General features: G+C 40.7%; 1 protein-coding gene across 10 annotated transcripts in view; it reads left to right on the forward strand.

Moving 5' to 3' along the window:
- The window catches only part of PTPRT (protein tyrosine phosphatase receptor type T), a 1,205,819-nt gene that overhangs the window by 940,185 nt on the left and 241,215 nt on the right, over nt 1-24,419 (forward strand). For all 10 annotated transcript variants that reach the window (XM_077168216.1, XM_077168229.1, XM_077168210.1 and 7 more), the window contains one exon: nt 11,261-11,534. In XM_077168216.1, the coding sequence (XP_077024331.1) occupies nt 11,261-11,534 (274 nt within the window). The remainder of the gene's footprint in view (nt 1-11,260; nt 11,535-24,419) is intronic.

The raw sequence follows: 24,419 nt of genomic DNA on the forward strand, positions 1-24,419 counted from the left end.
CTGAACTATGGGTCGTCAGGGGCCATATCACATTCAAACTTGGCTATTCTGTAGCCACGCAATGCAAGTCTGATGGCTAAAGGGATGGATGCATGTAAAACAGAGTGGGCAGGTCATCCAGTTATTCTCATGCTGAACAAAGACCCACACCTACACACTCTAATACGAGACGAGACGGCCAAATGCATCCCCAACTCCCCACCTACCATTTCCTTGCCTCCTCTGAGGGCTGTTTTGACTAGGCAAATAGTGAATAAACACAGGCATTCCCAGAGCCAGGGTATAAAGGTTAGCTAACTGAGACATATCACTGTAAATTTCAGCTCAAGAGTTCCCAGTGACCTATAATGTAGGGAATGTAATTGCAAAGCTAGTTTCTACTGGGGATTATAAAACTCTCACTTGTTTCTTGGTACATCTTGGACAATAATGCCAATGGTTTATTGTAACACTTTTATATTAAAATTTGTGCATAATAGAATGCTAAAGCATAGATTTTTTAAGGGAGAAGGAATGGCCAAGCTTATTCAGTCCATTTTTCTCCATTTTTTTACAGCTTTATTGAGGCATAATTCATGTACACCTTTTTAAATGTACAAATCAGTGATTTTCAGGAAATATATAGAGTTGGTCCCTCATCACCACAACCACATTTTAGAATCTTTTCATCACACCATAAAGAATTCTGTTTCCATTTGCAGTTATCCCTGTTTCCACCTACAACCCCAAACAACACTAATCTGATTTTTGTCTCTATTAAGGCACTTTTCTTGACATCTCACATGAACAGAATCATGCAATATGTAGTATTTTGCCTCTGGCTTCTCTCATTAAGCATAATGTTTTTGAATTTCACCCGTGTTGCAGACTTTATCAGTAGTTTCTTTCATTGATGAATGATAAACCATTGTATAAATAAACCACATATTATCTGTTTACCAGTGGATAGACATTCACCTTATTTCCAAACTTTGTCTATTATAAGTAATGGAACTATGAATATTTTTACACAAGCCTTTGTGCGGAAGTATGTTTTCATTTCTCTTGATTAGATACCTAAGGGAGGAGTGATTAGGTTCATGGTAAGTTTATGTTGACCATTTTAAGAAATTGCCAGACTGTTTTCCAAAGTGACTGCACCATTTTACCTTCCCAGCTACAATATATGGTGGTTCCAATTTTTCCGCATTCCTAACACTTGTTTTTATGTCGCTGTTATTATAGACAGGTGTGTAGTGCTGTGTATAGGTATGTAGTGGTTCCTCATTGTGGTCTTAATTTATATATCTCTAATGATGAACAAAGTTGAAGATCTCTATGTGAGCTTATTAGCCATTCATATATCATCTTTGGTGAAATGCCTAGTCAACTATTTCATTCACTTTTGGGTTGTTTGTTTCTTATGATTGAGTTCTATGGTTTCATTATGTATTGGGGGGCAAGTCTTATCATATGTTTGATTTGCAAAGCTTTTTCTCTTTGTCTGCTTAGTGGTGTTTTCTGAAGGTCAATAAAAAAAAACTTGACATATAATTTATCTTTTTTGGTTTTGTATCTTCATGCTCTTTTTCCTAATCCAAGGTAGTGAAGATTTTTCCTGTTTTCTTCTAGAAGTTTAATAGCTTTAACTGTTATACTTAGGACCATGATCCATTTATGTTAATTCTTGTGTATCATTTAAGAGAAAGATTTAATTTCATCTTTGTGCATGAGGATATTCAATCAAACAAGCACCATCTGTTGAAAAGAGTATTTTCCCATTGAATTGCTTGATTTTAAAAATCAAGTGACCATAAATGTGTTTATTTCTAAACCTTTAATTCTCTTTCATTGATCTGTATGTTTGCCCTTATGCTAGCAGCACACTATTGATTTATTATAAGTTCTCCAATTTTGTCCTTATTTTTCAAAATTGTTTTGTCTAGCATGAATCTTTGCATTTCTGTATATATTTTATGATCATTTTGTTGGGCTTCACAAAAGCTTCCAGGGACTGATAGGCATTCCATTCTATTTATAGATAAATTTCAAGAGAATTATCTTAACAATATTGAATTTTCTAATCCATAAATATGGAATGTCTCTCCATTTATTAAGATCTTAAATTTATTTCAACTATATTTTTGTACCTTTTAATGTATGTTTTGCACTTCTGTTGTTAAATTTATTCCAATGCATTATTTTTTTATACTTTTTTTTTTTTTTCACATGGGCAGGCATGGGGAATCAAACCCGGGTCTCTGGTATAGCAGGAGAGAACTCTGCCACTGAGCCCCCATTGCCCCAAAGTATTATTTTTATTCTATTGTGAATGGAATTGTTTACTTACTTCCATTTTCACATTGTTCTTCGATAGTGATAAAAATACAGTTGACTTTTGTATATTGATCTTGTATCCTGTGACCTTGTTGAAATTGTTTATTGGTTCTAGTTGTGTGTGTGAATGTGTGTGTATGTGTGTGTGTGTTCCTTAGGATTTTTTGCATATAAGATGATGTCAAAGTAAGGCAGGAAAAATAATAGTTTATTTCTTTTTGTTCACTGTGGGTGCTTTTAATTAATTTATTTAGTTATTTAGTCAAATTTTCACAGTACAATATTGAGCAGACATACTTGCCTTTTTCCTGATCTTTGGAAGAAAACATTCAGCTTTTTACCCTTGAGTATGATGTTAGCTTTATTTAATACATGGTTTTTATCAGGTTGAGAAAGTTCCTTTCTATTCTTTGTTGGGAATTTTTATCATAAATGTGTGTTGGATTTTACCAAATATTTTCACTGAGTCTGTTGAGATAATTATATGATTTCTGTCCCCTATTCTATTAATATCCTATGTTTATCCTATGTTATATTGATTTTTGGATATTAAGCCAACCTTGTATACCCAGGATGTCTCACTTATTTATGATGTATAGTATTTTTATATGTTCCCATATTTGCTAATCTTTGGTTTGAATATTTCTGTGACTGTATCCATGAGGCAAAAAAACTCTAGTTTTCTGTTATTATAGTTTCTTTCTCTAGTTTTTATATCAGGGTCTCATAGAATGAGTCAGGGTGTGTTTCCTCACCTGATATTTCCTGGATAATTTTGTGAAAAATTGTACCTAATTATTCATTAAATATTTGATAGACTTTACCAGAAAAGACACCTGGGCCTGGGATTTTCCTTGTAGGGAGAATTTTAATTACTAGTGTTGCTTTTTATTTTTTTTTTAACTTGTATATGTTCATTGCAAGTTTCTGTTTTTTCATGTTAGTTTTATAAATTGTGCCTTTCTAGGAATTTGTACATTTCATCTAAATTGTTTAAGTTTTGAGGCATAAAGTTTTTTTCATAGCATTCCCTTATAAACCTTTTAAATTCTATTATACTGATAGTGATGTCCTCTCTTTTATTCCTGATTTGGGTAGTTTCTGTTTTACCTGGTTTTCTCTTATTCAGTCTAAAGGTTTGTCAGTTGTGTCGAGCTTTTCAAAAAATTAAAATTTCCTTTGTGATTTTATTTCTTATTTTTTAGGTAATCCCTGGATTACCAAAAAAAAAAAAAAATGTATTATTGAAGGCCACTGTGGCTGTCTCATTCCATATATTTCTCTGTCAAATTTCTGGTTGATCCACTGATTTGTTATTTGGACCAGCCGGAATCATAACCCCTGGCTAACTGCAATGGTGGGCTTCCCTGTTCACTTGCCACCAAATTGCAACTTTTTATGACAACACTCAGGGACATGGGGATTTCCCATGCTCTGTTCCAAATCCTGCCAACCCCACCAACAATAAAGCTGCTAGTTTTCATGGCTTTCCCCACCCTGCTGCCTGAGCGATGAGAATTAGAACAAGGCCAAGATAAAAACATCGCAGAATTCCACTGTCTCTACCAGAAATTAAATGGTTTTACTCGAATAAAGTCTTCTCAATTTGTTGTACATCTTTGGTCAAATTCCAGAGTCCTGAAATGGTTGTTGTTGCTAATTTTGTTCAGTTTAATCATAGCTTTAGGGAGATAATTTGCTGGGCTCCTCACTCCACCATTCAAGAAGTCCCACCCGATAATTTTTAAATATGAGGAAATGAGGAATATAGACCTTACTTTGGGTTGGGTTCTCCCAGAAGCAGACCTTGGGCCAAGAACTTGAATGCAAATGAGTTTTTTAAGGGGTCCTCCCAGGAGAAACCAGTAAGGGACAGAGGGAAGCAGGAAAGGGAAGGCAAAGAATCTAAACAAGGATATGACCCTGTGAGGAGCTCGGAGTGAATTACACTTTGAATTTGTTCCCTTTGAGGCAAAGGAGCTGAATTTATATTTTCACTTCTGCCCCAGGCAATCACATGCAAATGCTGGCTGGGTGTAGGGGACGGTGAGAGGGCAAAGCTTGAATTTCCAAGCCTCTTTACAGGCAAAGGAGGCTCCAATAGTTTCAAGGGAATATTCTGAAGAAGTCCACAGCCCCTAGTAACAGCAAAGAACCCAGAAGCTGAGGGATGGGCATGTAAAACCAGAAAGAGGGACGGAGAGAGGCAATAAATGTCAAGATTAAGTGACTTTCCCAAGGTCACACTGTATATCTTAGCAGATTTGGGATTAGAAAGCAGTTTTATACATGTTGATATTGTCTTTTAATCAGCTTTATTAAAAATCACTGAAAATGAGTTGTATAAGTCCTTGCTTTATTAAAGAGACTTTTACTTGCTGCCAAGTAATCTTTTTCCGATGACTAGGGGTGTTAATATCTATACATGATATTATATGCCAATTGTAACTATCTGGGACCTTTCCTCAGAGCTTTCTTGCTTAGCAGAGGACACAAGCATAATCTAGAAAAATACAGAGACAAAGAATCTCCATACCAACTTGGGAAATTACATGAACCTTATAAAGTACAGAGATTACATGAGAGAGAACAAGGTCAAGATGGCCTCAATGGGGAGTGCATTTCCCCGTGTCCTGAAGGCCACTGTCAGGACCGTGACCAACCAAGGTCCACAGGTTCCTGTAGATGACTCAGTCAAGTAGACTTTTGGGAGAGGATGTTTCAGTGAATCAGGTCATCTTTGGCCAGTGCGTTTGAGGTAAGACCTTGCACCCTTGTCTATTCTCAGCAGCACCAAGATTGAAAGCTTCTTGCTTAATAAGTTTACCAGGTCACCAGACCTCCTGGAATAGTTACAAATATATGATATTGGGAGTATTTTGTGTATAATATTAAAATTGTACATGCACACCTACAAAGTTGGCTGTAAGATCAACTTAAAAAGGAAGGCTTTTCCCCATTGATTTCCAATATCAAACCAGAAGTTTATTCTTGCACAAGAATAAAAAATGGTAGAAAGTTTGCCAACATTGCATTGATGATTGCATTAGCGTGGTTGAATAATAGAAGCCTTCGTCTTCCTTTCCTCTACATTCTAAATTTTATTAAGTGTTTTCCTTAACAGGAAATTTTTAATTAAAAAAAAAATCAAAGTATTTGCTGGAGTAAGCTAGAGATAATGGTTCAGTCATGGTGTGCTAAAAAACAGTATAGTCTTGTGGTTAAGATGGAGGGCTCAGGGGTCAGACTGCTGTGTCACACCCTGGTCTCATTGTTCAAATAGCTGTGTGACCCTGGGCAACTTTTTGAGCCTCTCTGTACTTCAGATTTCTTATTTTGTCTGAAGCAATTAATCATATATGCCTCTTAGCATTATCGTGAAATTCGAATGAGACAACGCATGGAATCAGCTCAGCATAGTGCCTAGTAAATAGTAACTGCCCAGTAAACATTTTCTGGTGAGTGAAGCAGTCTTTGCAATACACAGCAGTGGGAGCTATGATCAAGGTATGGAACAGAGGAAGAAGAAACAAGCTCTGGTTTGCAAGTCAGGAGAGGCTCCACGTAAAGGAAAATAGATGAATGGGTCTGGATTAGCTGAGAATCTTTCAAGGTGAAGAAGGGAAAAGCCATCTTGGGTGGATGGAACAAGAAATGGAAAGGCACTGAGGCATAGTGGGAGAACTTAATGTGCGTAGACAGCTTTAAGGTTTTGTAAATTCACTTATTTAATAAGTACTTATGGAACAATTATTGTGTGAATGGCACAGAATTTAGAAGAAATAAATCAGGAAACATGATAGATAATGATTCAGGAGTACTGATAATTTTGGAATTAATGCTTTAGTGGACTTTGAATGATGCAATCAATTTCAAGGGAACTGGGAATGTCTGGGAAGAGAATACTGCTGCTGGGGCAAAAGTATAAACATCAGTATCACCTAGGTTTGTGATTTTATAGCTGCCCATTAGAACTTTCTGGAGAGCATCACTTTATAAAGTATTGATGCTAGGGCTTCACCCCAAGAGATTCTAATTCTGTTTGTCTTTTGTGGGGCCAAGGAATATGCATTTTGAAAAGTTTCCTAGATCACTCTAATGTGCAGCCAGAGTTGGGAACCACTGACCTTGGGCAACCGCCTACATTTCCAAATGGCTGTTCCCTACTGTCGCTTGAAAAACTGGGGATGAAGAAACCACTGTGATCGATGGGAAGGCACCATGTCCCACAGCTGAGTGGGGCTAGAAATAATGGCTGAAAAAACATGTTCCCCAAATGGGTCTCTGCATTATGTAGGTCTCATGTGGTCATTGGTCAAAAGCACCCTGTTGGGGACACTGCCCCCTCATTTTCCCTTTCATGCAACTTCTGTGTATTTTGCTGTGAGTGGCTCTCAATTCTGACTTTCTTCAGAAGGTCAGCTTCCAGAACCATCTTGCCTAACCCACAAATAGAGCTGGCAGTGTCTGGGTGCTATGTCTCTCTGGAGCATTGCAACCTTGGTTCAGAGTCTGTTTCCAGAATAACCTGACATGAGACATCCCTTTTCCTCGGAGAACATGGCCTAAAGTGTGCCCCTTTCTGAAGTCAAGTGATCTTTGCCTATAAGCTAAAGCATATCCTCCATCTGTACCTGATCTCTTCATTGTCAGTGGATTCAGCCCCAGGCTAGAGACACAATCCCTGGACCTAGAAAGGGAGGCAAAGGAAACGTTAATGATACATGGTCCCTGGTCCTTCTCAGTGGTGCCTGGTCAGAGAAGAACAAGCCACCATCTAAACCAATAGAGGAATCAGAGGGAACAAGAGGACTAAGGAGCAGGATTCTCTAAGGTCATTCAGGGGAAACCCTGCCAGCTTTGCTTCTAAAGTGTCTGCAGGCAACTGTCTTTTATAGGCTGGAGGTCTGGGGGTCTGGGACCAAAGCAGAGTGTCCTTGCCTCATATGACAGGAGATGCTGAAACTAAAGGATGGACCAAAGCTGGAGGTTGCTGGCAAGGTGGATCTGGGAAGTCGGGTGGCTGAGGGAGTGGATGCTGTCACTGTAGCAAAGAAAATGAATGATGGCCATCAAAGGTGAGCTGCAGAGCTAGGAAACCAAAGCCAGGGAAGGAGGAGAACATAAAAACTGCCCTTGACTTGCAGCAGCCACTTTTTTGGGAACTAGTTGGGGTATGAGCAAAGCATACCTTTCAGGTCTCTGCAAGAGCAGGTCCTCAGGACAAGTTATGAAAAGAAAATGGTCATAAAGATCCATCTTCTTTCTGAGAAAAATACAGAGAGTTTTACAGGAGGGGGGAATGTGTAAGTAAATACTGTATGCTGTGAGGTGAGCATTTTAAGTCATTCTTCTCTCATGCTGTCAGGACTTTTCTACTGAAAAGTGCCTCTTCTCTTTACAAATGATCCTGAATAGTTTATTGTAACTGCTTCTTTTGAGCTGGAGATACAACTTTTTGTGGAATTATTCCCATTTAGGTATGATTTTATCGTTACCAGCAAGCAGGAAAAAAAAGCATGCTCTAAAATAAATGTATGTTCAAGAGAATGATCATGAGAATGAAGTTACTACCAGAAACAAAAATAATACCCGGTTTCTTGTTTCTTTGCCCCATCCTTTCCTGAAGTATATGTGTCAGGGAAAAAACAGTCACGCGACTCACAATTACTGTTTCTTCTCTCCTTCTCCTTAATCGAATGCTCTGGGCTTTCAGAGAAGCTGAATCCACTGTCAAACAGATTTATATGACAAAATGGTTTGCATCTTTCTGGCTGCAATTGCAGATTTGCCTCTGAGTGGACAAGCTGCAGACACAGTGCACCTCAGGGAGCTGCTGGCTATACTTTGGCACATCAATCCCAATTGTATGTGGGGCCATATGTTGCCTGCAAAGTTTAATCCAAAAATACCTTTGCTATTCTTTATGATTTCAGATGAGGCTGGGCAAGAAGGAGCTAAGCAATTTATGCTGCCAAGTAAAGTGTGCTTTGTTGGTTTATGGGGAAAAAAGAAAGGTAGAGAAGAAAAAAGGGTATGAACTATAAATCAGAAGTCCAGATTCCTTTATTTAGCCATCTGATACTTATAATCACCAACCTCTCTTGGTCTCAATATCCTCATTGGTAATCTGGCTGTTGAATTGACTATTGGATACTCAACAATCAGATTGGTAGGGAGGAGAAGGTGGGTGGGTGACAGTCTGACCCGGCAGAGATGCTGTACTCCCTCCATGGGTGGGCCCCATCTGCTTGGCTGTCCACAGTTACACAATCTCATGGCAGCCACAGATCGTACTTAAGGCCAACCCTGTGATTCTTCATGATCCCTTTATATGAAGGCCAGGACAATAGGAGTGAGATCTGGCACCAGAGAAATCCCCGAGACTATGGGGTCTCAGTCTGGAGGCAAGGATAGCAGCAAGGTTCCAGGGTAGGTTGAGAGCAGTGGACTGAGGTCTTTTCATGCAGACAGGATTAACCCAAGTGGTGGTTAAGCAGGGGCCCACAGCACTTTCCGACCCCTACTACTGGTGATGAGGCTAATGGCCTCTTCTCTATGGTTAGAAGGGCTTGAAGGCTAGATAGATGTATGTCCCAAACCCAATGCAGAGGATTCTTAGGTGCCAGTGCTGTCCTCAGCAGGAGAACCGAAGAGGTTGTCTGCTTCATGCCATCACTCCTTTGTTCTTCAATGTTCTTTGCCCTTTCCCCTTTCCCCTCACATATTGGAGCCCTTCATGTAATCAACTCATTATGTCAAGCACTGTCTGATATGCATATTGGGTTGTCCTCACCCCCACTCAGATATCACACTCAAGGGCAGCATATAATCCCTTTCCCATTTGCATGGCTGACTTTGAACGCTGAAGGAGATTCAAGACTTGCCATATTGAATGTGCCATATTTCCTGAGGATAGTACCTTCTTAGCCTTTTTCTTGCTTATGAAATAGTCCTGAGCCTCTGTCTCCACCCAAGCTATGCTGCTTTACCATATATCTTCAGATGGACAGTCTGATTGAAGGCTTTTAACTCCTACCATGTTCCATTTTTATAAACCATGCACTAGTAACTATGGCATTTTTAAATTATTGGTTTGGACCCATTGCTGTAACCACTTCATTGACCCACAGAAGTCTCCTGTGGGCTCTTTGGGAATGTCTCTCTTTGGTCTTTTGTCTTGGGTCATGGGTTCTAAATATCTATTCAATAAAGTCTTTAAAAAAAAAAGAGCATTTATTAGAGAAAAGTACAAAATATGAACATGCCAAGATATGGAAAAATACTATCCAAATTTACAAACTTCTGAATATTTTTACAAAGAGCCTCACACACATTTGTCATACAGTTGGTATGCAGTAAAGTCTAGGCCATCTTTATTCTCACACTAGCAACATCTTTCATCCTTCTAAATTGAAGGGAATGATATGAGATTGCTAGACAGGGGCTCAGGGGAATCACTGTTTATCTTGATTAGGGTTTCTGCATCCAGTCAGGTTTGGTTTCATGCTTGCTTTCAATTTTAATTCAATTCAATTTGATTCACTTGAACAAGAATTCATTGATCACTTGCTGGATGTCAGGCATCCTGCTGGGTATTATGCCTGGGGGGGAAGTGGTGCAGAGATGACTAAGCTACAATCCTACTTTCCAAAGGGTCACTGTCTAGCTAGTGAGACAGTGGTCCCTTGTTCATGTTATTGCAATCTTAAACAGATTAATGGGCTGCAGGGAAACAGAGGAATGGGAAAATTCCTGCAGACTGGTGGGATCTCTGCACAGGCTTCATAGAGGAAGTGAAAGATATGCTCAGTCTTTAAGGAAAGGCCTCTGCAGGGCTTCAGAGATGGAGGAAGCGTATGCAGGAGATGGTGTGGGATGGGATCCAAAGGATGTTTGTATGATAGCATGGGGTCTGAAGCAGCTGGAATGTGGAATGCGTCATGAGACAATCTTCTGAAAATTAGACTAGAAGCTAGCCACAAGTGGTCACAAATGCCAGGATGAGGAGTTTGGATTATATCCATTGAACTTAAGGAACCCATAACAGTTTCTTAAGAGAGACAAGGTTATATAATTAGGAAAAACAGTGGATTTACCAAAAATTGGATCAGATAAATTAGAGGCAAAGAGAACATCAGAATCCAGGTAGGAGTGGAGAAGTGCCCAAACTAGGCATTATCAGTAGGAGGGAAAGAGGAGAGGGCCAGGTGAGGCACTGATGAAGTAAGTCAACATGACTTGTAAGATAAACAGTAATTCCCTTGAGCTCCTGTTTAGCGATCTCATTATTCCCTTCAACTTAGAAGGATGAAAGATGTTACTAGTGTGTGAATAAAGATGGCCAAGCCTTTATTAGATACCAACAAATGTGTGGGAGACACTTTGTAAAAAGAAATATTCAACAGTTCATAAATCTGGATAATATTTTTCCATATCTTGACATGTCCACATTTTGTACTTTTCTATAATAAGTGCTCTTCTTTTAGAAGACCTTATTGCATAGATATCTGGAATCCATGACTCAAGGCAAAGGACCAAGGAGAGGCATTTCGCAATGAGCCCACAGGAGACTTCTGTGAGTTAATGAGGTGGTTGTGGAATGAGAACTAAGGAGGTAGGAATTGATGATGATCCCTAGACTCATGATCTGGCCATTTGGTAGACAATGATACCTTTAATTAAAGAAATAAATGTAGAAGGAAGAACAGGTAGCTTTGTAGAGATTGGGGTTGAGTTGAGTTTGGGACATGTCCCCGAACTTGCTTTGAGACATCTGAGTGGAAATGGCCTTCTAGAAATGAATGGGGTTAAGACTAAAGCTCAGGAGTGAGGTTTAGTTATGAACAGAAATGTTGATGATGTATCCAGATACGGGGAAGTTGGGTTGATGCCCTGAGAGCTAATGAGCTTGTCTCATCTGCCTCTTTTCTTTTCTGTCCAGTGTTTATCAGCTGGTTGTCAAGGAGGAACGACTCCAGAAGTCACGGAGGGCCGCGGACATTGTTGAGTGCTTCTCTGTCCCTGTGAGCTATAGGAACGCCTCAAGCCTCGATTCGCTGCACTACTTTGCTGCTGAATTGAAGCCTGCCAACCTCCCCGTCACCCAGCCCTTTACAGTGGGTGACAACAAGACATACAATGGCTACTGGAACCCCCCTCTCTCCCCACTGAAAAGCTACAGCATCTACTTCCAAGCACTCAGCAAAGCAAATGGAGTAAGTATGCAGACCATTCCTTTCCTTGTTTTTGTTTTCTCCTTCCTCAAATAAGAAGGTGGCATGACTTTAGAGCAGGCATCAGCAAGCTAAGGTCCTGGAACCAAATCCAGTCCCATGCCTGTTTGTATAAATAAAGTCTTCTTGGAACACAGCCAAGCCCATTTATTTACATATTGTCTGTACCTGATTTCACCCTACAATCAAAGAGTTGATTTGTTGTGACAGAGATTGTATGGCCCACTAAGCCAAAAATATTTACTCTCTGACCCTTTACAGAAAGTCTGTTCACCCCTTCTGCTCTCCAGGCTTTAGAGTCCAAAAAACATACTTTCCCTGTGTAAGTCACATGACTCATCTGAGTTTTAGTCTCTTCATCTATAATGACAATTTTATAATAATTTTATATAATATAATAATATTAGGGAGCCTATCAATTTGGTATCTATACGCTGTGCATACTGTAGTTGATGAGTGAATATCATTAGTCATGTTAGAAAAAAATTTTTTTCCCGAAGACAGGGCCATTGTCTTTTTGTAAAATCTTTCTTTGATCAATTATTAGTGTCAGTCACAACAGAAAGGTCAGAAAGGTCATTTAATACCTGCCCCCCATCCCCATACAGACACAAAACAGTGCTCCAATCAACATCGCAGGTAACTGACATTCGTGCTTATTCTTGAATACCTCCATTGACAGGAAATTCACTTCCTTCTAAGGCAGCTTTGCTGCTCTTTGGTGACCTGTGACTCTAAGGCAGCTTTCTATTGCACTGAGTTTGGAAACTTCTTTTCTCACAGTTTCTACCCAGTGTTCTCGGTCCACACTTTTAGGGCTCAGAGAACCTACCAGCCTCCCCATCAGGCGGTATTCTCGTCGTTACATAAAGATCAGGATCTCTCCTACCATTTCTTTCCCCTCTATCTGAATGTCATCCATCTGGACATTTTCCTGGAAGCAAAACCTCTGCAGTTCCTCTTATGACACACGTCTGTATTTTCCATCCTGGATGCTTTTGCAGACATAGTCTGAATTGCCATCTTTCACTCGGCAAACCTATAAGAACGCTGGCATATGCAGTTCACATGAGAAGTATGTAGGCCCTGTGGCCCCTATGAGGAATACGTAGAACATGGCCTGCAAGAGCTTATGGAAGTGTAGGGGAGTCTGGCATGCGCCATGACCCACAGAGAGTCTGGGGCTGTAGGAGCTTGCTGGAGAAGGGGAAGCTGAGACAAAAGCAAGCTTTGGTGAAGTACGTGGGGAACAGACTGTGCAGGCTCTGGGTGGCCAAGGTAGAGAGTTTGGTCTGTCAATGGCAGCCATTGTTTATGAGAAAGCTGGTGTGAGGAGCTAATTAACATTTAGAATGGCTACATCCCCATTTAAATTCCATATTGGTATTTCGATTCTGCATTTATTACCGGTTCAAGCAGCACTGCTCAGGGAGCGTAAAACTACAGAGAGAAGCTGCCAGGCTGCCCCCCACCTGTTCACCTGGTCATTCCTCTCCATGAAACACGCAGCCACATTGAGGAGGAGGACGTAAAGACAGGCAGAGACAGTGGAGGGCCCATCTTGTCTTCCTTACTTCTCCACACCCCAGGCTGCCCGGATGGCTGGCTCATCACAACTGTCTGAGAAAGTGTAGCTTTCCCTGCTCTGGACAACACATCTAGAGGTGCTGATGGGTTTCCAGGCTGTGATGAAGAAGACATAGCTGCACTTAGTTCACTTTCCACCACATTCCCACTTGTAGAGTCAGAATACTTACTGAGAGATCAAGTAGATAGAGCCCAATAAATTGGCGAACAACCCCCAGAGGGAATTTCCCCCACACAGATGGATCCTGAGCACAGGAGTTAAAGAGACAGGAGGACCGACAGGAGGTTTTGCTCCCCAAGCTCTGTACCGTAGACCCCTCCTCAAGGTACAGGACTTTGCCATCAAGAAGAAGCCACCGCACTCTGGAGCTGCCACATCCAAAAGTGCTTCTGAGATGAACGAAGCTATTTAACTACTTATCCCTTCTACACCACACAGTGTGTTTTCCCATTTTGAAACTCATTTTCCCTGAATGAAACAGAGGAATGTTATCAGGTACCCTGGATGTGCAGTTAGTCTCACGAGAACCAAGAGAGGGAAAACTGCAGAAGCAGGGCACTCAAGAGCAAAAACTGCACTCTGCTTCATATCGCCTTATTTAATACTACGTTTTGCTGAAAAGAGTTGGGTGAAAGGTTTGTAGGAGCAGAAAAGCCACCCTAAATCTAGCAAATCTCTGCCTGGCCTCTCTTAGAATTCCCCAAATCATAAAGACCTATAGGCAATGCAGTTAAGCCTGGAGGATTTTAGGGTGAGAAAGTGTTAGCGCCCACAAATTCCTTATCAGTCAAGTAGTTGTTCCTGGGCAAATGCATCACAGACCTTCTCTGTATCCAGGGGCTCTCCCTTGCCCTGCTTCTAATAAATCATTCAAAGAGCAATTGACTGAGCAATGAATCAAAATAAAAAAGTCACAAATAGAGAAAAATGGGACAAAAAGACCCACAGTGAGCACTGAAACTAATTAAATATAGCATTAATGCTAAATAATTGCTCTAAATATGTTATAAAACAGAAGGTTAATGTAAAAAATAATTACTTAAAGAGAAGATGCATAATGTGGAAAATTAACTATTGTGACCTGGTTCTACAATTCACTCTTATGCCAACAAAAACTGGGAAAAAGTTGAGGATTGATGAGGGTAAGTAAAAATCTGCTAATTTTCTTTTCTAGACAGGCAGAAATAAATAACTCCTGTTGTTTTTTTCCACAGAGAATTTTTTTGAAGCATAGTTTTTAAACATAAATCCAGCCTTCCAATCTATCACACAAAAGAGGCCAAAAAACCACCCCCAACAATCTACATAGAAAAGAAAGAAAACAAAGGAAAGTATAAGTAAATATGGAAATCACCTACTGTAAACCAAGCTAGAAGGACTAAAAAAAAAAAAAAAGATTTGATTGAAGGAGGAAGCAGGATTTTGCTACTCTCTTAAAAGAAGGGAAATAGAAAAAAAAAAAAAAAAAACTGGAGCCAAAAACAAAAAACAAAATCCCAGATTTCAACAAGCTCATATCAACACAACTTTATAAACAGAAGACAGGGCAAAGTTATATAGAACTAAAGGAAATTAAAAATAGCCATTTGTTGCAGGATGGTTGTATGTCAGGCTGAATAATTCATTCTCAGTCAGTTTCAGTCTTCCCAGCTTACCTGCAAGCTTCAGGCGGAGCAAGGTAAGAGACTCTCAGTCCCGATGTCCTTGTTCTAGGATATTAAGGATGGGTTGGCAATTGAACAGCGTGGCGAAGTATTGACCCTCTATAATCAGGCTGTCTGGGCAGAAATCCCCAGGTGCTGTGGACTTTAAGCAAGCTATTAAAATAGTTAGATCTGATAGATTAATTCATGAAGAAACATCTAGTGAGCACAGACTCTAGGTGAGGTACTTCTCTGGATACCGGGAACACAGCAGTGAGCCAAACAGGCAAAAACCCATGGCCTCATAGAGTCTCCCTTCTAATGGGAAGACCAAAAATAAACAAATATGTGAACGAATTAACTGCCAGGTTTAGGAGCACGTAGGTCACTCAGTCCATGTTGACTATTATTGGAATGAGGATAAAGGCATTTTGTAAACTCTATAGGGATCAATGAATGGTTTTAATCCAGGAATAAATTCAAGAACACTGTGCACCATGAGGCCAGGGCTCAGCTGCAATGTCACATCCTCTAAGGACAGTCCAATCATATTATCTTAGGGCTTCCCACCCCAATACTTACTTTCACAGAAACCTGGTCTTTTTCTTTATAACACAGGGCATAATTTTTAATTGCACATGGTTTTGTATAGTGTATCCCTCCCTCACCAGAGCAAGAATTTCAGGATTTAGGAACTCTGTCTGTCTTGTTTACTTGTTTCCTCCATGCTGAACACACGGTAGATACTTGATAATCATTTGATGAATCAATAAATGAATGAATGGGTGAAGGAGGGCATAAACTCGCCACCTGAGTCTCAGTGTTCCTCACTTATAAAATTGAAGTAATGATGCATGCTTTACATGATCATTTTGAGGATTGAGAAAAATTTGAACACTGAAAGTTACCAGAAAATGCCAATACAGTGTGAATTTCCATTCAGTGTAGCAGGAGAAATATGGTTCTGAGCCATTTTTACCACAGACAGATGAGCCCTAAAAGACCTTCCTTTCGTCTTAGTAGACTTTCCTCCAGATGCCTCATTTCCCAAGCTCCACACTCCTGGGAAGCCTTGATTTCCTCCAAACTCTCCAAATGCTACCCAGAGTAGCTGTCTCAGTTGTAAACAGCAGGTGGGCACAGTTTTGCATTGTTTCTTTCCCACTAGTCCCAGAATGAGGGCTGCTGAATCTTCTCTTCTCCCCATCACCATTAGCCACGATTGTGAAGCTGAAAGGACCATAATTAGTGGTTGATGCAAAACAAGTGTGGTGAATTCATGCAACTATCCATCAGCAGCCACCTTTTATTGGGCGATGTTGTGTGTGTTCTATTTATAGAGAGAGAAAAAGCTTTCCTTGCCATATCCTTTTCAACTTGCAGTGGCAAACTTTACCTGTATGATGCCTCCGCCAAATGCTGAGTTAAATAAGTGGGAAGAAAAAGATGATTGTTCTTTTTCTCCTTCTTTTCCAACTCCTGAACTCAGTTGCCCCTTTAAAGCAGTTGGAAGTCAGATACTATGTTGAAAGGGTCACCATGTTTGCACTGTAACCATATTATGATAGTTGGGATGATCTGAGTAGGGCTGTGTTAGGAAAAGTCTGTGTCTCTGAGTGAATTGGAGGAAATTATATTTACTTTTGCCCAAGCACTGTTAGAAGGATGCTTGCACATGGATGGGTTTTCTCTCCTGGCATTGGTGTAGTGGGATGAAAAGAACTGACAGTTGGGGATCAGACAGACTTAGCTTCGAATTGTGGCTGTTCCCAGGTGTGTGAACTTGAACAGGTTACCTAGAATCTCAAGCTTTATAGTGTGACTAATGGTCTACCTCCACAAAACTTGGGGAAAGTAGATAATGCATATAAAAGCATTTGCTGCAGTTGTAATACTTGGTCTATTTTCCTTTTCCTGTTTTCCTGAGACTCCTCTCCTTGGAGAAGACTAGAGCATTGCTACCTCACATATACAAATTTGTCCAGTAGACTCCACCTGGAAGTGTCTGTCCTTCTACCTCTGGAGGGTCTCAGGACCCATGTCTGTGACTCAGCCTTGAAGCAACCAAGATAAAGTTGGTTTATAACTTATTTATTCCTCTTTGCTTAACTCTTCACATGTGGTTTCAAACCTGACATCTGTTGCTGTTGAATTTGCCACAGCAGATTTTGTCCTTTGGGTATGATTCTGCCTCTCCCAATCCCACTTCCTGTCTCTCTTATTAGTTCAATGACTATATGCATAGTTACATAAGAAAAACTCAGATAGGCTATAGGATGAGGAGATGTGGGAGAATCTAGCTCATGCAGTTTGGAGTTAAGACAGTACAAGAGATCTCTTGACAGCTTGCATCATGGACAGCCCATTAGGTGGACTATAAGATTGGTCAAGATAAATTAAACTGTGCTGTAATGACAAACAACCACAATCTCAGTGGGTTTCCAGAAAAAAATTGTTTCTTACGCCTGCATTTTTTTTTCTTTTTTTTTACATAGGCAGGCACCGGGAATCGAACCCGGGTCCTCTGGCATCACAGGCAAGCATTCCTGCCTGCTGGGCCACCATGGCCCACCCGAGTTTCTGCTCTTAATAGTCACTTATTAAGACTATTAAGGCTAGTGTAAGGTAGAGCTTGACACATGCTTCCACAATCTCTGAGGCAGAGAAAGAGAAATATGGCAAACAGGGCATGGCTCGAAGAGGCTCCATGAATAAATGATACATGGCACTTTCACATCCCATTGGCCATGGCTTCAAAAGGAATGAGGCAGTGCATTCTAACCATCTGCCTGAAGAAGAGCTGGAATTTTTGTGAATCATCCCTAATGACCACCACACCTAAATAATCATATTATAATTTTTGATTTTATTATACCCTAAGCTTTCTTTTCAAATTTTCATAATACTCAGACCCACTGTTGAAACATCTGTGCAGTTCCTATGACAAGATCATTAGAACTTTCTATTGATCACCTGCTCTGTTCCAGACACTAAGCAATGTGCTATCATTTACACTATTTCCTTGACTGAACTCACAAGCAAAATGGTTCTGTTTCCCCTGATAGATAGATGAACCAACAGAAGCACCTTTGAGTCTCTTGATGTCTCAGTTACCTCATACTGAAATAGAGATCTTAGTAGAGCTTTCTTGCTTTAACTCCATGGAGAGATGGTAAGAAATGTCTGATACTACATGTGTGATTTTTCCACTCTGAAAGGCAGTGGTTCTTCCAATTCTGGAATGCACTGGGATTGAGGGGCCTCAGAATGCCTTAGATCTGCCCCATTCGTTAGGGACTGGGCCAACTTAACAAACCGTGAACTGAAGGACCCCCACATCTATTGCTATGTTAAGAACGTATTTCTGGATTTTATTGACTCTGTAGCAGCCCTTTGGAAGAGGAGAGGCGTAGACTTGGATTTGAAAACCCTGAGTTAGTATTACAACCTTCCTGTAACCACTCTGGAAAACCTTGGTCTGGTTAATGTCCCGTCCTAATTCTTATGTGTCACCAGAACCTGGGTCCCATGTCCCATTTACCTGCCTAGACCTCCTCCCCAGTCCTCAGTAAATTCTGCCTTCTAGGACTAACACTTCCCCTTGGCATATGTACTTCCAGGTCCCCATTATACCATTTGAGTCTTATTCCAGGCCCATAAAAGTTCTGACCTCATGTTGTTCTCCTGTTGGAGCTCACACTTCTTTCTCCAGATGAAAGAGGAATTCCCCAAGTGTCATCTTGTGCAAATACCAGGATGACCTCTCCCAAGTTGCAAATTTATTTTTTTCATTCAGTTACACTTACTGCAAATTTTATAACCTAACATTCAGGTTCCAGAGAACTGAAGGACCAGGAACACTTCCCTTCCCATGCAAATATGCATTAAACTCATTTGGAAAAGGAAATGAAGGTTTTCCAAATGTTGACAGATAATATGCAATCTTGTCAGCATGAACTCTGAGATATAAGTGCTCCAAATCCAATTTCCAAAAAGACTTATGGAATTAGTAGCCTAGGTGTCCACGTAGGAGAACCTCTGCCCCCATCAGTTCCTTCCCAAATGGAAAGCTCTCCAAACTCAGTCCAATTGGTGGAAAAGTGGGGAAAACCCTCAATCTGGAAACTGGATCCATGTGTTTAAGAATGAAATCTGCCATTTCTCAGCTATGATAGTTGAATACTTGTCAGATGAACCTCAGTTTCCCCAAATGTCAAATGGGAATGAGATGTGCCCTCCCAAACTCACTGGGGTCTTTTTAGGGAGGAGCGCATATGAGAATTCTTTGCACATTGCTAGCCACCTTTCAAATGAAAGTATAGTTGCTAACACAAATACATATATATACATATATGTATACATATATATATATACCCACACACACATATATATATGTATACATATATACATACACACATGTATAAAGTTTTAAAATGAGCTCAAGAATCTTACTGTGCAATAAAGGGTATCATTTCATTGAGCCAGTGGTCTAGTAAAGATATTTAATACATTGGAGCATTATATGCACCACTTGAGCTTCTTGGAAACCAAGGCAGAAAGGGGTATATGGCATAACTTCTCTTATTTGATAGAAAAAAGCATACATGCTTTACATGAGAGATACATGCAAGGGGATTTATCACATACACCCTTACATAAAGAGCCCTGAGAAGAAACCAGTCAGTATCTTCAAGAACATTTTTGCAGAAACCTTCAAGTAGCACCTTCTACATCACTCCTATGAAATCTGAGAATAAAATATTAAACTGGATTTTTTTTTGTGAAAATTAATATATATATATATATATACAAAAGCAATAAATTTCAAAGGACATTGTAACAATTAATTGTAGAACAGATTTCAGAGTTTAGTATGGGTTACAATTCCACAATTTTAGGCTTTTACTTCTAGCTGCTCTAAGATACTGGAGACTAAAGGAAATATCAGTGTAATGATTCAGCAGTCATACTCGTTTGTTAAACCCTACCTTCTCTGCATAATCCCCCCATCACCTTTGATCTTTCTCCCAGTCTTTCGGAGTATTTGAGCTATGCCCCTTCTAACTTTTCATGTTGGAAGGGGCTGTCAATAATATGGGATGGGGGATGGAACTAGTTAATGTTCTGGAGAGGTTGGCCCCTCTGCATTTCTGGACTTACCTGGTCGGGGGACCCATTTGGAAGTTGTACGTTTCTAGAAGGTTACCCTTGTGCATGGAACCTTTGCAGAGTCTTTTATAACACCCTAGGTCTTCTTAGGATTAGCAGGAATGGTTTGGCAAGCTATGACAGGTATCAATGTCTAACTGAAGCTTGCATAAGAGTGACCTCCAGAGTAGCCTCTCAACTCTATTTGAACTCTCTCAGCCACTGATACCCTATTTGTTACCCTTCTTTTCCCCCTTTTCGTCAGGATGGCATTGTTGATCCCGTGGTGCCAGGGCCAGGCTCATCCCTGGGAGTCATCTCCCATGCTGCCAGGGAGACGTTCACCCCTGGATGTCATGTCCCCTGTAGGAGAGAGGACAGTGATTTCATGTGCAGGATAGGGCTTAGAGAGAAAGAGGCCACATCTGCGCAAAAAAGAAGTTCTCTGGAAGTAACTCTTAGGAGTGTGTATAAGTAGGCTATGCTTCTCTACTACATGCATAAGCTTCACAAGAGCAAACCTCAAGAGCAAGGGCTTGGCCTATTGATTTGTGTGTCCCTAATTAAACTGGAATTTAATGGATCCATTAACACCCAAGTATTCTATTTTCTGTGCTCTAAAATGGAATTAATACTATTAATTGTATTTCGAAGCTTGATTCTCTCCAGGATATTTGATGAATATGTCTAGCAAGGGATCTTTCCTATTGTGTGGCTTGACACCAATCAGCTGTGTGACATTAGTGAGGGACTTAAGCTCTCTGAATCTCCTTTTTTATCTGGAAAATGTTGATGCCCATATTATTCACTTCACAAGAGTGTTTGTAAAAATTAAATGAGGGACTGGGGGGCCAAGATGGCGGCTTAGTAAGGTGCGCGCATTTTAGTTCGTCCTCCAGAGCAACTACTAAATAACCAGAAACAGTACAGAACAGCTTCCGGAGCCACCACAGAGACTGGACACACAGCGTACCCCAGTCTGGACCAGCTGGAGCAGCTGCGAGCCTCCGGAACAGTGAGTTCCCTGAGCCGCGCGCAGCTCCCCAAGCCGCAGCGGCCGGCAGCCAGCGCCCGTCCCTCGCAGGTGGCTTCCCGGACTGGCTGCGAGGCTCCAGAACAGTGAGTTCCCCAAGCCGCGGCGGCCGGCGCCTGGCACCCCTCCCTCACAGGCAGCTTCCTGGACCGGCTGCGAGTCTCCGGAACAGTGAGTTCCCCAAGTCGCGGTGGCCGGCGCCCCTCCCTCACAGACAGCTTCCCGGGCTGGCTCCGAGTCTCCAGAACAGTGAGTTCCACAAGCCGTGGTGGCTGGCACCTGGCACCCCTCCCCCACAGGCGACTTCCAGAGGGAAAGGAAAGAGTCTCCAACAGTAGCAGGGACTGAGTCCAACCAAACACCAATAGTGGCATTAATAAACAAATTCTGACTATTAAAAATATGCCCCCAGTTCAGGCGAAACTGATCAAGGCAGAAGTCACCTATTGGGCTAACTGAAAAAGACGAAAGGGGACGAAACAGAGCCTTCTGCGGCTGTTTCTATGGAGGCTTGGTTGCCTTTGGTCTCAGCGCTGGGATTACACAGGCTGTAACTGCCCCAAACACAGAAACAGGCTTCTTTCAGGTCTGTCTCCCATCTGAACCTTCCCCACGGGAGGGGTGAAACACAACTCAGATGGAATCCCTCTCTCAAGGAATTCAGATCTCAGGGCTTCGCAATTTGAAGCCATTAAAACCAGCCTACAACCTTTCCTCTGTCTCTACCATGCCCCCAGCAGGGAGAGCCTTCCAAAGTTAAAGGAGCCACAACATCTTTTGCTTGTGGGACCCGCAGACAGACAAGCGCCACATACTGGGCAGGATAAGAAGAACAGAGACCAGAGACATCACAGGAAAGTCTTTCAACCTGCTGGGTCTCACACTCAGGGAAAACTGATGCAGGTGATTCCTTCCCCCCAAAAGGAGGCCAGCTTAGTCCGGGAAAACCCGGCTGAAGTCTGTAATACCTATGTAGACCCTCCTAAGGGTAGGGAGGGAAAAGGTACTGTCATGGTTAGGGACAGGTGTCAACTTGGCCAAGTTGTGGTACCTGTTCATCTGATTGGGCAAGCACTGGCCTGTCTGTTGCAATGAGGACATTTCATAGGATTAGGTCATGATCACGTCAGCTACATCCACAGCTGATTCCATTTTTAATCAGCCAAAGGGGAGTGTCTTCTGCAATTAGTGATGCTAAATCCAATCATGGGAAGCCTTTTAAGGAGGACTCAGAGGAGACAGGTTCCATTCCTGCTTTGGCTGGTGAGCCTCTCCTGTGGAGTTCGTCCAGGCCATCCATTGGAGTCATCGGCTTCGCAGCCTGCCCTGTGGATTTTGGACTCTGCGTTCCTACGGTCACGTGAGACACTTTCATAAATTTTATATTTGCAAGTGTTCCCTGTTGGTTCTGTTTCTCAAGAGAACCCTAACTAATACAGGTACCTTACAAGTAGGACAAGAAACAAGAAAATAAGAACTGAAAATTTACCCTCTGTTAAACAAAACTTAAGCTAGAGGCCCAGAAAAAGCTGAACTGGAAGTCAATGAACAGATAGACAACAAACTCATCTAGTAAGAAAACCCTAGGTAAGATAAGTGAAAGCAATCTCCAGAATAAACTAATTAAGGTAATTAAATGTCCAGACACCAGCAAAAAATAACAAATCACACCAGGAAAATTGAAGATATGGCCCAGTCAAAGGAACAAACCAATTGTTCAAATGAGATACAGGAGCTGAGACAACTAATTCTGAATATACGAACAGAAATGGAAAACCTCTTCAAAAACCAAATCAATAAGTTGAAGGAGGACATGAAGAAGGCAAGGAATTAACAAAAAGAAGAAATGGAAAGTCTGAAAAAACAAATCACAGAACTTATGGGAATGAAAGATACAGTAGACGAGATGAAAAAAACAATGGAAACCTACAATAGTAGATTTCAAGAGACAGAGGTTAGAATTAGTGAACTGGAGGATGGAACATCTGAAATCCAAAAAGAAACAGAAACTATAGGGAAAAGAATGGAAAAATTTGAGCAGGAGCTCAGGGAATTGAATGATAATATAAAGCGCACAAATATACATGTTGTGGGTGTCCCAGAAGGAGAAGAGAAGGGAAAAGGAGGAGAAAAACTAATGGAAGAAATTATCACTGAAAATTTCCCAACTCTTATGACAGACCTAAAATTACAGATTCAAGAAGTGCAGCGCACCCCAAAGAGAATAGACCCAAATAGGCGTTCTCCAAGACACTTACTAGTTAGAATGTCAGAGGTCAAAGAGAAAGAGAGGATCTTGAAAGCAGCAAGAGAAAAACAATACATCACATACAAGGGAAACCCAATAAGACTATGTGTAGATTTCTCAGCAGAAACCATGGAAGCAAGAAGACAGTGGGATGATATGTTTAAATTACTGAAAGAGAAAAACTACCAACCAAGAATTCTATATCCAGCAAAATTGTCCTTCAAAAATGAGGGAGAAATTAAAACATTTATAGACAAAAAGTCACTGAGAGAATTTGTGACCAAGAGACAAGCTCTGTAAGAAATACTAAAGGGAGTACTAGAGACAGATACGAAAAGACAGAAGAGAGAGGTGTGGAGAAGAGTGTAGAAAGAAGGAAAATTAGATATGAGATATAAAATACAAAAGGCAAAATGGTAGAGGAAAGTATTACCCAAACAGTAATAACACTAAATGTTAATGGACTGAATTCCCCAATCAAAAGACATAGACTGGTAGAATGGATTAAAAAACAGGATCCTTCTATATGCTGTCTAAAGGAAACACATCTTAGACCCAAAGATAAACATAGGTTGAAAGTGAAATTTGGGAAAAGATATTTCATGCAAATAACAACCAGAAAAGACAAGGAGTAGCTATACTAATATCCAACAAATTAGACTTCAAATGTAAAACAGTTAAAAGAGCCAAAGAAGGATACTATCTACTAATAAAAGGAACAATTAAACAAGAAGACATAACAATCATAAATATTTATGCACCGAACCAGAATGCCCCAAAATACATGAGGAATACACTGTAAATACTGAAAAGAGAAATAGACACATCTACCATAAGAGTTGGAGACTTCAATTCCCCACTCTCATCAATAGACAGAACATCTAGACAGAGCATCAATAAAGAAACAGAGAATTTGAATATTACAATAAATGAGCTAGACTTAACAGACATTTGTAGGACATTACACCCCACAAAAGCAGGATACACCTTTTTCTCAAGTGCTCATGGATCATTCTCAAAGATAGACCATATGCTGGGTCACAAAGCAAGTATCAACAAATTTAAAAAGATTGAAATCATACACAACACTTTCTCAGATCATAAAGGAATGAAGTTGGAAATCAATAATAGGCGGAGGGCCAGAAAACTCACAAATATGTGGAGGCTCAACAACACACTCTTAAACAACCAGTGGGTCAAGGAAGAA

This window comes from Tamandua tetradactyla, chromosome 1 (assembly GCF_023851605.1).
Source record: "Tamandua tetradactyla isolate mTamTet1 chromosome 1, mTamTet1.pri, whole genome shotgun sequence".
In the NCBI taxonomy this organism is placed as follows: domain Eukaryota; kingdom Metazoa; phylum Chordata; class Mammalia; order Pilosa; family Myrmecophagidae; genus Tamandua; species Tamandua tetradactyla.